The sequence below is a fragment of the Argentina silus genome (assembly GCF_951799395.1).
Source record: "Argentina silus genome assembly, chromosome: 9".
Lineage (NCBI taxonomy): Eukaryota > Metazoa > Chordata > Actinopteri > Argentiniformes > Argentinidae > Argentina > Argentina silus.
This window is the reverse complement of record NC_139663.1, coordinates 8,691,875-8,709,306: the sequence shown is the minus strand read 5'-3', so window position 1 is coordinate 8,709,306 and position 17,432 is coordinate 8,691,875. Positions and strand designations below refer to the sequence as shown.

Below are 17,432 nucleotides of genomic sequence, written 5' to 3'. Positions count from 1 at the left end.
CACAAATCCATTCTCTCCAAAACAGGTTGTTCTCACAAGGGACAAGTATCTCTTTTATCTCTCTTTTTTGTGCAGATATAATATGTATCTTGACAAAAGTAAAATATTGATATTCTAAGGAAAAGCACACAACAACAATAAGGAGAATTTCCGTCAACTGAATCCATTGACAGAACGGCTGACCATTTCCACAGTTGAGTAGAGAAGAGGCCAGATCCACTTGATGGTTGTTTTGTTTGTGTACGATAGAGCAGTTTGGAGAGGAGAATTGCTCTGAAAGCAAGTAGCATTTGACAGGTTGGAATTCGGATGAGGAGTGTGAAGCACCACTCTCCTCACTTCATTCTCACTCCCCTCACTTCACCCTCACTCCCATCCCCATTGTGTGTAATCTCCCACACTCACAGATAGACAGAGCTGACTTTACCTTTATTTCGGGCTGATGTGTGTAAGCAGAGGTGTGATGATGGAGAGAATCAGGAAACTAGAAAGCATTCTGGCTTTTTACCCCCTCTTCCCACATTACAACTATTTCTCTCTCTCTCTCTCTCTCTCTCTCTCTCTCTCTCTCTCTGTCTCTGTCTCTGGACCGCCCTCTTCTTTCAGTCGGCGTAGAGGATGAACCCAGAGAAGGTGCTGTACTTGTTGTTGTTGCCCCCATGGGCCTTGCCCCCGTCCAGTTTAATGTAGGCCTCGTCTCCAGCGTCCAGGTGGAGGATGACACTGTTGGAGGCGTAGTCGTAGTTCTGGTCTGCGTCCTGGGCGATGGCACTGGCTCGTACCTAGAGAGGAGAGAAGGCAGAGGGAGGAGAGGGGGCGTGTTCATTAGAGAAAAGCATCATGCTTATGTCACAGAGTTGAGATGGTAACGGCTGGGCTTGCTGTGGTGTCATTTAGAGGGGTGAGTGTAACTGAGTTGAGATGGTAAACTCACTCCTCAAGTTCAAATACCCTCACCCTCTCTGTCAAATAGCTAGCTTTTCGATAGTGTAGCTGGTTAGTATTGTGTATTTGAGGAGACGGTCATGTGTGTTGGCAAGTCAGAGGTCATAAGTTCAACACTCGGTTGGAGCAACTGGAATTGCGGTGCTACTGTTTGCAACAACTTGACGTCTGTTTCACTTATTCTACACGTGTGTGTGTGAGTGTCTAGAACATGCTGATAATCTTATTGGTTTAATAACTAACCACTTCTCATATGTACCACAAAAGGATCAAAGAACAAGAGCGTGTGTAGAAGGTCCTGACACAACACGACACTGACTCATTTCATTTGGACTGGCTGTACGTTCAGTGGGAAATTATATAATGTTATATAATGCGATTATCTCCATTAATATAACCACGACAAAAATAATCAAAGCTCAGACAAACCCTGGCACAGGAAAGGCTGTCATTGTCAAAGTCATTTCATTGGTCCGACTTTGAATGACATACCATCATTCTGCGGTATGTTATTCAGAGGTCCACAGAAACGGAAGGTATTTCAATGGGATGTCAGATTTTTCTCTCGCCTCGGCTCAATGCCTTCTCCACGCCAGCAGCGAGTCTAAGGAACTCAACAACAAGGTTGAATCCTGAGGTGGCGAGATTTAACTATAGATGAAATGACTGGAAAGTGCAGTACCATAAAACATATGAAGGACACCCACTGCAGATGAACGTAGAAATAGTGATAAGGCATCCACAATATAACCTTGTAAAATTGTATTCACAGTCAAGCCACCAATGAAGTGGGTATGATTTTTCCTTTACTTCGTACTTTGGGATTTTGAAAGTATTAAATAAAAAGTTTCCATTGGCAGTGTGTGTGTGTGCGTACGTGCGTGCGTGCGTGCGTGCGTGCGTGTGTGTGTGTGCAGATGCAGGTGTGTGTGCTTGTGTGTGTGCTGAGAGAGTGAGAGAGTGAGAGTGATGTGGTGTGTGTGGTACAGGTAGGGCAGCCTGGCCATGAGAACATTTGGAGTAGATTCTCAGTGACCTCTGTCCTGCTAATTAGGGGCTCCATCTGAAACATTTCTCTGCTCCCTTGGGAGCACAGTGTGGGCTGCAATGTGAAACGGGTGCAGACCAAGTTATAACTGGCACCAGAATATGTGTGTGTGTGTCTGTGTGTGTGTGTGGGGGGGGGGGGGAGAGACGGATAAAGATTTAATAAAAATACATTTAGAAAATAAAGAGGTCACATTGTTAATGTGATTATGTGTGTGTGTGTGTGTGTCTGTGTGTCTGTGTGGGTGTCTGTGTGGGTGTGTGGGAGGGGGGGGTGGATTGTCAGGACTCCATTTTAATACGGTATTCAAGAAATATTGAAGCAGAAAGGAAAGGTTCCAGCGAAATGTAAAAACAGATGCCCTACACAATTCAACATCATCTTATAAAATCACGGGGTCATCACAGCAGATGGAGAAGTTCAGACCCAATTAAGATCTGAAAGTAAATTAGCTTGATAATACACTGGGTTGAAGTGAACCCCCTTATTCTCTCTTTAGAATATTTTTCGCCAAAGAGAAACGCAGTTACCATAACTTTAATCCAGCTAGTGTTCGCCTTGTGCATTTTCTCTCACAGCACAAATCCTGGATCTGAGTGTATATTTCCTATCAAGTTTGGGCAAGGCCCCAGCTCGTTGTTTTTTTTGAGAGGGTTACCAGCAAGCTGGCTGAACAGGTGGCATGGATAAGACAGTTTAATTAATTGGCCTGTTTAACCAGGAGCCACACACACAACACTTATTGACACATACAGTGTAAGGTCCAGGCCACTGGCAGAGACCTCCTTCAAATACAGGCTTTGGGGTTGTTCCTGCCAGCGATAGTATGTGGGCCAGGTATAGAGGATTTAAGAATACAGCATGATATGACGCTTTGCTCCTATAGAACATTTTGGATTAGGTCATCATCTTTTACAACTAGGGAGAGAAATTGCATGCATAAAGCGAATTTAGATTTCAAAATGTAACAAACTGAGAAACAGATTAAAGGCTCTCCCTCTATAGCCAGTGCTGAATAGTCATTTAGGGAGACTGTTTTATTGATACTGTATGACACATTATTTCCAACCCGTCTAAACTGAGCTATGACGTGAGTGACATTGCCTTACAATGAACCGTCCGATCATCTCCAGTGAACATTCGATCATCTTTGGCATAATGGCAACAGGCCAGAAAAGGCACCATTCTTCTCCTAATGGATTCCAGAAAAGGTGTGTCATCGTATTTCTCTTAACACTATTCAGAGAAAATATGACTCCAGTCTACTTCAGGCGATGAGGGGGTTATTTCGCTAACTGCATGTCGATCTCACGGAACGGAGACGGAGGAGTGAAAAATAGATGCTTTATGTAACAGCTCAATTATCACATCACATTATCACAACAATCATGCGCACATCCGTTCCACACTTGCAAGACACCTAAGGTATCATCCTCTCAGTGTGAAAGAGTGAAGGGCCCATCTTCCTAACTGTGAAGATGATACAATAACACACGGAGCATTGTCACACGAAAGCACCTTAGAAAACAAACACAATCCTTTGGCATTAGTCTATTTGTTCATGTTCTTTGAATGGTTGGGGATTGTAGCGTCTCACTCATTCAGACTCTCTGGAGATTAAACTCTGGGATCTAAGCGTGCTGACCATCATGCCATTCAGTCATGGTAATGAGTGTCTATCTGAGGAGTGTCACTGATTTCACGAGGCTTGAATTCAACCTCCCCTTCCCTCCCCACCTAATCCAGTGATGGGAGGGGTATAGAGCTAGGTTGTCAAGCCTTCTTTGGTATTTGATAGTTGCAGAGAGAAGTGGGATATTTGAAAGGCCAGAGTGGGTACCAGTATGATGAAGAAAGAGAGAGAGAGAGAGAGAGAGAGAGAGAGAGGGAGAGAGAGAGAGAGAGAGAGAGAGAGAGAGAGAGAGAGAGAGAGAGAGAGAGAGAAGAGAGAGAGAGAGAGAGAGAGAGAGAGAGAGAGAGAGAGAGAGAGAGAGAGAGAGAGAGAGAGAGGAAGCAGCTAAGGGAGAGATTCAGAAATAAAGAGATTCAGAGACAGACACAGAGAAGGAACATGTTATGTCTGAGCCCATACAGTAGTCTTTATCAGGCTTGAAGGAATATACAGTAGAAGTGGAGGGTACATCAAACATGGTGCATAGGAACTCTGTTGTGACCTTCGTCACACTGGTGAGAAACTTAAGTGATGAAGGGTAATCTGAGAGAGCCTTTTAAGGTACAGGGTAATATACTGAATATTCTACAATACTATAAATCTTTGAATCTTTTTCCATTGTTTACCTTCCTGATTAAATCTTGCAAGGCTCATATCGCTGTGCAAACAACGCCTGTTATCCTGATCCTGGGTGCCAGTCGTCCAGTGCATATTAATAAGAAATGATTCTCTGTGAGCACACTAAGTCAACACTCTCTTATTAGAAGGTTGCTGCTTTGGGCGCCATGTGGGGGTGGGGAAAGGATCTCGATGGGATTTGTCTAGGGAGATTTTGATGAAACCTTTTTAAATATTAGTTTTATTGTTCACACAGAACCTGGGGTCCCCTGAAGATGTCAGAGGTGCGTGATGCAACTTTATTAATTTGCATGTGATGAAATTAAATATGAATATGCTTTTCAAAAGGACTCCACTACCTTTGTGCGTATTATTTCCTGAATCTGACTTGTACCAACCATTTTACCCAAGTTTGTATCAAGGCCATACTCATAGAAAGTGACTGACACATAGGCTAGTACAAAGACTAACACTTCCCCTACCTTTAACTTCAGAATACTGCTTTGACTTGAGAAAGCAAGTGGGAGAGACTGAAAAGGAACAAGCAGCCGAGCGTAACCTTGACATGGAATATGAAGTGGGACTTTGACATGCCAAACAAAGCCTATGAGAGAGCAACTCCAGCCATAGCAAATGAAGAGTCAGGCGATGTTGTCTCCCTATGGCCACTCGTGCATGTTAGCATCTGTCACATGGCCACTGGGATGGCTTTGATTGAATAACGCTCTGCGTGGAGACACCGGAGAGAGCCAAGGCTGTGCTTGAGCTTAATAGATAATGTGACAGAGAGTCCAATGTGAATCCACTCCGCTTGCATTCTAAATGAACGTGAATATGAATGTCAAGTTTATGGATAATGACAGCGCTTACACCTATAATAGGCCCTGAACATGAAAGCATGACAGGTTTTTGCAAATTGACTGTCACTGTTCCTTAGTTGATGCTTATTACTTTGGCGGATTTAGGAATCACTCTTATTTCCAATGACACTTTGCATTATCTTCAACTAACAGCTGTAGTCTGCTGTATTGTATCCCAGTCTCCAGTGTCAAAACAGACAACCCATTGAAATATATTATTTGATTTACTTTTATCTCTTATCTGCTGGTGTCAGTAGCAGTCTGTAACTTCTCTCATTCAAATACTGATCTGCTCTCTTATGACAAGCGTTTTCAAGCTGAGTGACAAGGACATTTCTGGATGGAGGACAGCCCCTGCCATCTCTGTGACAGGGACTTGTTGACTTCCTGCTGTTAAGCTTCCATTTTAGATCAACCACTTTCGCTGCCCGTTTTCTGTTTGTATTTCCAAGTCTTCTGCCGCCTAATTGGGTTTGAACACCCAAACCGTGAGCCGCATGCTTGATAGAGGCTCAGCCATCTTGTCATATCACCGAGCTACGCCCCCCCCCCCCCCCCCCCTCACCCTCCCTAACACACACACATTTTCCTACTCTGCTCAACTCTTGTTTGAGAAGAGTTGTCATGTTGAAAGCTGAGGTTTTCTCTAGCGGTATTGGTTTATTTGTGATAGGAACCTGATTAAGTACATGATAAGTTGTTGAGAAACAATGCGATGGTAACAGTAGAGTCACCATCTGTCTACAAGTACCAGAGAAAGGCTTTGTGAATTAATCACACCAGCTGTTTTGTTTGTACCTTCAGGCCCCCTGTCTTTGAATCTGAATTCCTCTGTCACAAGAGTCTCTCAGTCTCAAGAGTTAATGCAATTGTTTATATAATACTAACTCTACCTCCCACCAGGTGTCAAGGCAAATCAAAGCCTGTCAGGATAGAATAACTTAATTACTTCCATTACAGTAACTCTGTCCTATTACATAGGAAACTACTCAAGCATCAGAATGACAACAGAAAACACAGAGGGAGTGATGCAACCGAGATAACGATGGGGATGGAAAACCATTTGTCTTGTTTTGTAGAGCCACTGGCAGAGGCTTGTCACTGAAAATAGGGGAGGAGGAGGGAGGTGTCAACTCTGACCTATGTCCCAGCCATTCTCGCCATAGGTGACTCACCACAGTCAGTCAATTACTGTGAGCAGTGCTCTGTTTACCTCGTCTTCTAGCCCTATGTCTCAATCATCACCCATGGCACCTCAGAAAAGAGAGTTACAGTAGGAAGAAAATTAACTTTTGTAACTACCACAGCTATTTTTCCCAACTAAATGTTATGTATGGTACATTCACTGTTTGAAATGTATTATAAAGCATTATGAAACATTATAAAATGTTGATGTGCATTTTGCTATGTTAAACTCTCCCTAATGAGGCAAGCTGAGTGTTGGGGGAGAGGCAGGGTCACAGTTTTGCTGCAGCATACATTTTTCATGAGGCGTCCTATTCATCATCTTTCGCTGGGAGGATTGTTGATGTCTGCTGTTGCCCATATTCTGTTTTCGAGAGGATAGCCGTGTTAAACATATACAGTAACTTGGCTGATTGTGAGTCATTTTGAGCCATTGACTTGATGTTTTCCTGTGAAGTGAGAAAGGAGGGTTGTGGGTATCAGAGTGGATTGAATTGTGAGATGCCAAAATGTCAGGGCATGGAGAGAGATGTTTACATAAGAGAGCAGGGCCAGGGGCTCTTTACCACCCCCCATATGTCCTCTCATTATAATGAGGGAGCCATGTGAGTCAACACCAATGTCAAGCCTGAGACAGCTAGCCACAGCTGAAAATCCATAGCTTATTTTAGACAATATGCCTTTGTTTTCACAGTGGATCCGATGTTGCGGCGCTTATTCATAAACGAGTCAATCCACTGTAAGATGACAGCGGCGATGTCTGTCCTAGTGGTGTCTCACCACAATCTATTTGTGGAGCAGACTGTAGTGACCCTACGAGAGGACAGTAGTGGGGGGTTGCAATTGCTTTCCAGGAAGTTTTGAAACTTCACCAATAAAAGCTTTGATTTTCTTTCCCTTGATGCCGATGACACCCTGATGTCATCTTGACATTTCCAATCTGTGTGATATTTCTTAACAACATGGGCAAATCTTCATTTAATAGCCCTACCACACCTAATTAGGATGCTTCTAATGTTCCACTCGGCAGAGTGTCAAATCCAATGTCCAATTACACACCAGATCAAGGCTAAAGGTCCGCCTCTGCTTGCTCTCCAGCTGATTATAAAGAGAGAGCCATAGAATACATCACACAGAGGGAGAAATGGGTCTGTCAGAGTGTGACTGGATCACACACACACAAACACACGTACACACACACACACACACACACACACACACACACACACACACACACACACACACACACACACAGACACACACGCGCGCGTGCGCAGTTGGATCGATACCAAGGGCTGAGGGCGGCTCTCCTTATTCCAGACACCACTGTCTACTCTAGACAGAGACTCTCTGTTGCTACACACACATAGAGGCAGCTCAGTCAGGACCTAGTCCTAGCTGAAGTCTTCAGGTCTATTTTAGCTCCAGAATGCTAAGTGGAGTATGAAGTCGAATGTGTCATATTTTGAAAAAAGGAAGATTTTGAAAACATTGAAATTCAATGCTACAAAATGAATGTTTTAGTTTTAACAATTCATTTTGTCAATAGTCCTTCAACAGTCCCTCCTTTTTTAGATTTTTTGAATTAAAAGATAATTGGTAACAATTAATTGGTTTTCTTCATACATCGGAACAGGTTTCATTAATCAAAACAGACATTTAGAGAACATTCCAGACTCATCTCCAGACGCCTCGTTTGTTCCATGTGTTGTATAGATTGGCCCCACATGCTACACTGCGTGGGCCATACCTGGATGCAAACCAACACGGTAAACAATCTTGTGCTCATGCGCAACAGGGCTTAAAGGCCCACGCCAGACAGTTTTGCTTCCTGGCTTTACTTAAAAGGAATACTAAAAAGAATGGAAACCCCGAGTGGTGATGTTAGTCATTCACAGAGGAATTTGGAATCGGAAGTTATGCCCGATATAGTTAGGAGAAATTCTTAATTAAATGTGTCGAAAGGTTGTTTGACTCAGTCGCAAAAAAGCTGGTGAAGAAGGGTTATATTTGACTCTGCAAACATATTTAACTTTACAAACAGGCTAGCCACATCACACTTCAGAGGTCTGACCTGTAGGAAATGTCATACTGTTTGTCACGGCACATGGGTAACCGTTTTAGGAGGAGCTGAGAAAATACAATGTATCACCCAAAATACACATACTTTGACCTAAATGGCCATTTTCGGACTTGAATCATTGTGCAATAACATTGTGCAGCACCAGGATGTTGTATATCAGCTAAAAAACTTCAACATGACTAATGTGGGCCTTTAGGAAACCCCCAGAGACGTCTGTATGGGAGAATGACTGAGACGGATGGTTGGCAGGGGAAATGGCACGCAGAGAAGCTGTTGATTTGAGCAACATTGTATCTCAACAGCTCAACAGCTCAACAGACATGTTCTTAATGTTGCTTTAAACCAAAGTTAAAGCATAAAATACATCTATGAAGAAGATTTTATAAGCTCCAGCTCACATCATAATGGAGCTACATGCATCATTTAAAAGGAGTATGAAGGCGGAGTGATGGAATGTTCCCAGGCTTTCCAAGATTCCATACCACAGGCCAACATTTTTTAGTGTGTTTCTCCTTGAGTTTTCCTTCCAGAGGCGAACTCTTGGGACAATAGTTACAAGCAACATCAACTTCAAACTGTCAATAAAGAAATAAAGCTTATATTGGAGATCACCTTCAATGAGCAGAGGAGAGACCAGAGGAGAGATAGAGGGCAGTGCACAGTGGGGGGGGCAGGTGTGTGTGTGTGTGTGTGTGTGTGTGTGTGTGTGTGTGTGTGTGTGTGTATGTGTGTATGTATTTATATGAGTGCGTGTGTGTTTGTGTGTGTGTGTGTGTGCATGCGTGCATGCGTGCACGAGAGCGTGTGTGTGTGTGTGTGCGTGTGCGTGTGCGTGTGTGTGTGTGTGTGTGTGTGTGTGTTTGTGTGTGGTGCATGGAGCAGTAATTGCTGGGGAAGAGCCATGTGCGCGGAGGACACTGAAGCCTATTAAAGAAAGAGACAGAGTGATTATTCACTACCGCCCTCTTGAGAGAGTGATGCTCAAGTCATTGCTTTTAATTAACTCGGTTAACGGTTTTGCGGATTAATAACAATATTAAGAAAGGAACAGAGAGAAGGAGCATAAAATACATCCTGGATCTGGTTCAAGGTTTTTAATTACGATTAAATAGACTCTTTGGCACCACATAAGTCTATTTTCCTCTTCTCTTTCTCTTTTTTTTCCCATCTGTAGCGCAGAAATGGATTAGTCTTTATTGTCATTCCCTCATCTCAGAGGATGTGTCCAACTCAAGCAAGCAAAAAACCAACACATTCATCGGAGAACACTGAAATGGGTTGGAATATTTGGCAAGCAAAGAAAACAAGGCAAAGGAAAGATTGGAGAGGAACTTAGAGAGCAGATGAAGTGTACAGTAGGCTACTAGGTGGAAAATAGATTCCTATTTTGTTTGCTTACGAAGAGCAGCCAACTCTTTGGAGTTGCTTGAAATGTGTTAAGGTGCTGGAGACAATGTTGGGACTTCTAATGCAATTCAGAGAGCCAGTAACAAGAGGAAGAGGGAAAGAAAGAAAAAGTTTAGGTTGTGGATGTGAAACAGAACTTGTAAGAACCCCCGGGGTGGAGAGGATACAAGGTGCAGAACAACAGCACTGCAGAGCCTGGGACCCTGCAGTCCCACTAAGGCCAAAAGGATGATAAAATACTGCCATTGTTTGCAACTCCCTGTCCTTCCAAGCCCCAACTCCCCACACAGCTTCGCCTAGCCCTAAATGACCTGAGAAATCCACCAGACCTGCTGTGGTACCATCAGCTTTCCTACGTGCACTTCATCAATGACAGCACAAGTTACCCCAACATTTAACCATTCACACTAATTTACACCGAGAGCCGCAGTGGGGCCCTTTGAGGTCCACCAACCCCACAGCTCCACGGATACACAGCAAAAACATGCCAGATTTTCTGACCTGAGAGGATATTGTGTTGGTATGTGTACATCTCCCTCTAAGCTCTGCTCAAAGGGAGAGTGGAGAGGCATGTTTCATTAGGCAAGCAGTTACCACTTTATAAACATTACCCCGGTCTCTGGAGATGTTCGCTGCCTGTGTCTAACTTAAGTGTCTCTGCACCCTCCTCTGGGGAACACAATGAAGCGGGAACAGACGGTGCTTTATAGGAACATATGTTTGCCTTCGCCTATTATGTATCAACGCTTTTACACCACCCATAAACGTTATTGCGGAGTGAGACATTATAGGGAGGCCCTTCACATTGCTCTCACTCTCCTTGTGTTTGCTTAGTGTGAAGTTTGACAACTTGGCTAGGGCAAAGGCGTTAACTTGAAAAGACCTTGGTCAGGCACACTGAAAATTTGAATACGTCCATAACCTATGTCTTCTAATAACGGCAAATATGTGCACATCCTTGTAAACAAATAACACGTAAAACAGTGCTTGACCATGACACCAGATTTTGAAAGTGCTTTGGACCAAAACAGTGCTGTTCACTGATTATCATGTGATCTTATTCCTTGATCGTTACTGATTTATCCTAGCACTATTTCAAAGCTCAAATATTCATACATGACCTTTACTGCATTAGATTAAAAATGTTTTTTTGTGTTCATCTTACTCTACGTCACTAAGGTATCCAGGGATTTTATCAACACATTCATGTCACAGAAATGAACATTATTGCTAGCACAAAACACCTAACAACACGACAGAATGAAAATAGAAAGCATACAAGCTGAAACCCACAGTAGACCCAAATCTGATAAACTGAGTAGCTGACATTTCCTTCAAGCCCTCTGTTGAACCCTCCTCTTGCATTCATCTATCTGTGTCCATTAACATTCCATGGGCATACAGGAACCTACAGGTGTCATCCAGGTCACATGTCAAAAGCAGGTGGACAATGGACCTTCCCCACAGGGCCACACTCTCAGTCACAGTCAGGCACACAGGAGATCAAACACTGTTGTGCTGGCAGATATCCTTCTGAAATTATGTTTATCTTTCTAAAATATTGCTGTCTACAGACGACCCTGTTGCTCTGGTAACAACACTGACTTGCCACAGTGTAAGTAGATGATGGAGAGTTATAACCTCCATGCCTACAGACCTACAGACGTAATGCCCAAGACTCTTTGCAATAATATATGTTTTCCTTTCAATGTCAGTTGTCTCATCTGAGTTACTAGACAATCTATATACATTTAATGATATTTGCCCAATAGATTAAACAACTCCTCTGTGACCATACGGTACAGTATTTCTTTTTGCAGCATGGTGAATAATATGTACAGTACATGATTTTGTTTTGTAAAGAAAAGATTGTAGTGCATGGATGGTTGGTTATCATACAACATACTATATTTGAGACAAGTTCTTCTGAATCAGAACAATAAGCTGTAGACTATTCTGGCAAAAAATAAATTGTCACAATATTTTCAAAGTCGACTTCTAGTTCATTAACATAAGAACACTCTAGCCGATACATTGAATAAAGTGTTACTTTAAGAAGAATGAGGGCCGTCTTTTTCTGACCTGTTCTGACAGAGTGGTCTCTGTGGAGATACTGATCTAAAATTATAATGAGGTTGAAAATGTATCTGCTATAGAGTGCACAGAAAACATGAGCCGGAGGCAGAAATTGCCTGGGCGTGAACTGGAATGACTGGCTGTATAGGCATTATGGCATAAAGCGACATGCTGGAGTATAATAGGCCTAACAATGTAATGCAAAACATTCTAATGGCATGACATATTGTCACGGAAATGCATGTGCATAGAGACACTTCTAACTTCTGCTTTCCCATAAGAGATCACCAAATAAAACATTTTGAAATATCACATTCACCATGGTTCATTTGGATATTAATTTACAGTTAGCATTGTAATTATCATAATAGACAGACACTACACTTTAATAGATTATAAAGATCATTAGGCTTCAACCAAGCCCATAACTGAAGCAAATGCATCGGGGTTTTTATTGCATAATGAAATTGAAAGTGTAAAGCCATAACAAACAACAGAAATGTTGATAACCTATCACAAATTAAATTGTGTAAAAAATACAATATTTTGGAGACATGCTGTATCTGAATAGACACTGAAGGGTAAATCGTAGAAGTACAGGGTTAGAGTTTTACGCGTGTGGCCATGAAAGTCAAATGGACAGATATTTATTCACAAATATTAACTGCACGCGATGAGGGTCTTTCATGAACAGTTATGATTTGCTTCAACATATCCATGATATCTTTCTTATCCTATCTTGTCTAGCCTGCTGCTTGAAGAAAATTAAACTCCTCGCGAGTCGCACACACTCGGGCTACATAAAAGCACCCTCCGGACGCAATAAGTACATATTTAACCTCATCAATTGATGCGTCAAAAAGCTGAGAATAGATCATGCAAATCCCATTTATTTGAAGCGACTGAAATGCAAGGCAACAAATCCCACATATACAACATATATATGGTCTGTTCCTGTCGACAATATGTGCGATACATGAAGCTTATTCACACACTCTGGAACAATTAGCCTTCCCTATTTTTGCGATGGAAACGTTTGGATAATTATCGTCTTATTGAGCCCCTCTTTTGTCCTTTGCGTACAACATTGAATTGTATATAATTATAGCCGGCAGTTAAAGTTGTGTCAGTGTAGGCAGTATCTGACTTTCAACTGTAGTTCAAACACACGACAAAAAGTCCGCAGGCACTTGCAGGTCAGAATAAGATGTTTGTAATGATAATAATAATAATAATAATAATAATAATAATAATAATAATAATATTAAATAATAATAATAATATTAAATAATAATAAGAACAATAACAATGATAATTATAATTCAGATATTACCGATCCTGTTTGATAAATTACTTTGGCGTCGGCCGAACCTTTATAATTGGCGCTTTCAAACCACCCTCTCAACATTATTTCAATGTCCACTCCTTCTGCCGACTGACGTGATTTATAGACTATATGCTGTATGCTACTGTGCAGGGCAAACGCACCCCTCTTCCGCTTATTCCAGTTGAAAGAAACAATCGAAAATGACACACTTTACAACTTTGAACAAGTAGGAAAGTAACCTCTCTTGATATGAGGGACGCGGGCAATGTCAGCATTCTGCGGTGAGGGGACGCGCGTTGTGCGCCAGATTCGTTCTCTCTGGGCGCGTTTGCTGCCACAGCTGTGTGACCGTCATCTGTTCGCTCTGGGTTTTTTGGAAGCAAGGCAGATGCTTTCACGTATCCACTAGTCCCGTTTCCTCAGAAATAGAGCCTCTATCAAAGCAGCTCAGTGACAACAGGTGTGTGTGTGTGTGTGTGTGTGTGTGTGTGTGTGTGTGTGTGTGTGTGTGTGTGTGTGTGTGAGAGAGAGAGAGAGAGAGACAGAGAGAGAGACAGAGAGAGAGAGACACACAAACACACAAACACACAGAGAGACAGAGGGAGAAAGAGACGATCAAGGGACACAGATAGCCAGTGTGCCAGTGATTTTAAAAGACCCAAGACTGATGCAAAGAAACCTGATCAAAAAGACAGTGCAAGGTCCTGCTACAGTACGCTGAGTGACAGAGCAGTACAGGAACAGATAGTTAGAGGGGTGAACTCAGAAGACACTCACCTGTCCATTTTTGACAAGGTCTGCCCACATGCTTGTGCCATCCCCTCCCCTCATCAGCACATGGTAGATGAAGAAGTAGGTGCCAGGGATGCTGCAGATGAACTTGCCTGAGATACCGTCATAGTTGTTGCCCAGGTTGGTGACCACGTCGTCAAACTTCAGGATCTCGTAGCCTTCGTGGGGGTTCTTAAGCCCTGCGTAGAAGGCCACCCGGGGCACTGTGGTATAGGTGGCCGTGCTGATAGCTCTATTCCCCACAAACCCCAAAATCCCAGTCCTCCCGACATCCCCTCTGTTACCAGGGGGTCCCACTGGCCCCGGTGGGCCCGGCTCTCCAGGCGGTCCCGGGGGTCCAGGCTTCCCCGGCCTGCCTGGCTTGCCCTGTGGGCCCTGGACCAGGGTGGAGGGCGGGGGCATGTTGCTGTGGTCGCTCAGCGCCTCAGCCTCAGCCTGGATGCCGCTGGAGCTGGTGCTGCTGGCTGTGGTGCCCTTGTTCAGGTAGGGGTCGCACACCATACGGCAGGTGCCCAGCATCTCATAGTGGCTGGCATCGGTGCCCACGGAGCTGACCAGAACAGGGATGAGGACCACCAGCACCAGGACCAGCATGACCCCGACGGCGGCCGCCACCAGGGTCTTCCTCCCGATGCTGAGTCGGGGAAGGGGCTGCGTTGCCAGCGTGGGTCTCCCGGGGGCTGAAATGGTGACTGCTGGGTGTTGGAAGCCTGCCACCGAGGAAAGGGACACAGGGATCCCCAGAAGAGTAGGAAGAGGATCGGCGAGTGTGTGAGGGTAAGAGAGAGACCCACATACACTCGACACACCTCGCTGCTTCGCTCACTCACACAGGGAGGTAGGCAGGCATGCACTCACACACTCACTCACTCACTCACTCACCCACATGCACACGGACACACATTGGGAGCACACACACGCACACACACACACACACACACACACACAAGCGGTCACACAGTAGGTTCCCACAAACTCACTCTATGAGACTATGAGAAAGAAAGGAGTGAGAAGATGCAGAGGAGCTCTCAGCAAGAGCAGGATGGTGTGAGAGAGAGAGAGGACGAGAGGATGGGAAGAGAATGAGTGAGTGTGAGTGTGAGAGAGGCGAAAAGCAGTCACAGAGCCCCGCGTGCGTGTGTGGTGTGTTTGTGGTGCCGGATTCACAGGCTTGGCTTTTTATACGGCAGTTGCACCTTCCCCCCAACCGCCCCCCCCCCCTCTCTATTGAGAGGTTGGCATGGTTACGGGGGCGGGGGTGGGAGGGTGGGGAGGGGGCACACCGTCCCCTTCCCTCTCTGGCTCACTCAGAGGAAGGGCTCTCACATCACATTACTTTCTACCAGACTACACTCCTTCTTAAATCAGTGAGGAGCCAACATTGCCTTCCTCCCTCCCTCTCCTCCTTCTTCCCTCTCTCTCTCTCTCCCTCTTTCCTCTCTCTTACTCCTCACTCCTTCCACTTTTGATGCTGTCTCTCATTCCCTCTTTCTCTTATCAGCCTCCAGCCTCTAAAAATAAAGATGGAGCAAAGGAAAAGGGAGCTGCTTATTCCTGGAGGTGGATTCCAGGAAGGTATACAGAATTGCATTGCTTTCTGCACTTTATTTGTTAAAACACACACACACACACACACACACACATACACACACACACACACACACACACACACACACACACACCAAATACACTGAACTTGCACAAACACCACACATATGCTAAAAGACACTGACAGCCACTCAAATAAAGGTGTTAATTGCAAAGACTGGTGCCAAATACCCACACAAGCTAACAGTATATCGTACATGACAGGAAATCCTAACTATACTTTTGGAGTTGTTGGGAGTGATTTATTACTTACTTTTCCTTCCTGGCGAACAGCCTTCTCACAGGAGATATATGAGGGAGTAAAGGGTGGGGGTAAAGGACACTGATGGGGGGTTGAGGGCAGGGAAGGGGAAGGGGGGGGGGGGACAGTGTATCCTTGCTTTCTGTGCCATTGACATTGACTCCAGTCTGCAGTTATAGTATCCCACTCTTTACCCTCTCTCTGTGTCAATAACCCCATTTCTCTGCCTCAATGTGCTGACATGGTTTCTTATTGGTGTCTTTTTTTAAAGTATTGATTCCATGGTTTTATTAAATTAAGGGTCCCGCTTGGGGGGAAAAATCTATGTGCAGTGATGATGTCATATTTTTGACATTTTCATCTTTCAGAATGATGAATGATAAACTGTAGAGGAAAATGACTAAGTTAGCAAATTTTAAACACAAAATCTCATATTGAGGATACCTGTTTGTAGAGGAGGATAAGTCAGGTATATCCTATAGCTTTTAGTCAACTTCTTGCTTGAGGAGCATAGGAATAAGTAAACAATTAGATATAGTTTGGCTAGTATTGTTCTTATTGTTGTTGTTGTTGTTGGGGGGGGGCACCATGAAATATGATGTAAACTTAACCCAGATGGAAAGCTTAGTAGTTGTTTGTGCTAGAGTTGGCCAGAGTTTTCATGGAAGATTGAAATGGATCAATGTGCAGGATGCCTGAACATTTGTCACCACTAGACTTGACATGTCACCAATTATATCAGCCCACGTCTGCCTCTTCATCATCATTAAAGAGCAATTGCAATGTTATGGTGTTACCAGTTGGCTCTCTAATTCATCTTGGTGCAGAGTCTGTTAGACACACAACCCAAATAACGGAGCAGGTGTGTGTTTGGTGTATATTTGCCTACTGTGTATTATGCCTTATAATTGTCATGGAGTTTGTTCATATGAGGAAGCACACAAGGCCTAAATTGCTTTTGGGGTTTGTTTAGGGGGGATTGTTTGTTTTCTGCACCTGCTGGCTTGTACCTGCCAGTATGTTAGCCGTGCCCTACATCTCTAAACCACAGACAGATCAATGCACACCACAGAGGACAAACAGAGAGGGAGCAAGATGAGAGAGGGAGATGAGAAAGAGGGAAGGACAGACAGACAAACAGACAGACAGACAGACAGACAGACAGACAGACAAACAGACAGACAGACAAACAGACAGACAGACCGACCGACCGACCGACCGACCGACCGACCGACCGACCGACCGACAGACAGCAGAAAGGGAGACAGAAAGGAGAGAGTATTAATGTCACAGTTTTATTGCAATTGATTAGTCTTTAAAGGGAATTGTCTTGAATCGTGTTGAAGGGCCATTTGGGGTTAAGTAGCAATGCATTTTGTGCTGCTATTCCACAGTGTGAGAGCTCTCCAAAAACATTTGAAGGGGCTTAACCCTCTCCTCCTTCTTGTAATCATAGCGGATAATTCTATTAACTCAAGGGAGAACTCTTCTTATCCTTTTACCATACTGTCCCTTAAACAGCTCACGTAATCTCAACACTCATGACCAGAATGTTACAACATTGACTACC

At 43.9% G+C, this 17,432-nt stretch overlaps 1 protein-coding gene across 1 annotated transcript; it reads right to left on the bottom strand.

The window, feature by feature from the left end:
- Positions 1 to 602: 602 nt before the first annotated feature.
- On the bottom strand, positions 603 to 14,697 carry c1ql1l2 (complement component 1, q subcomponent-like 1-like 2; the record flags this gene model as incomplete). Its single annotated transcript, XM_083677964.1, has 2 exons — positions 13,999 to 14,697; positions 603 to 782 (listed from the first exon to the last, which is right to left on the bottom strand). Exons 1-2 carry the CDS (start codon positions 14,605 to 14,607, stop codon positions 603 to 605), a joined length of 789 nt encoding a protein of 262 aa, XP_083534090.1. The 5' UTR covers positions 14,608 to 14,697.
- Positions 14,698 to 17,432: the final 2,735 nt, after the last annotated feature.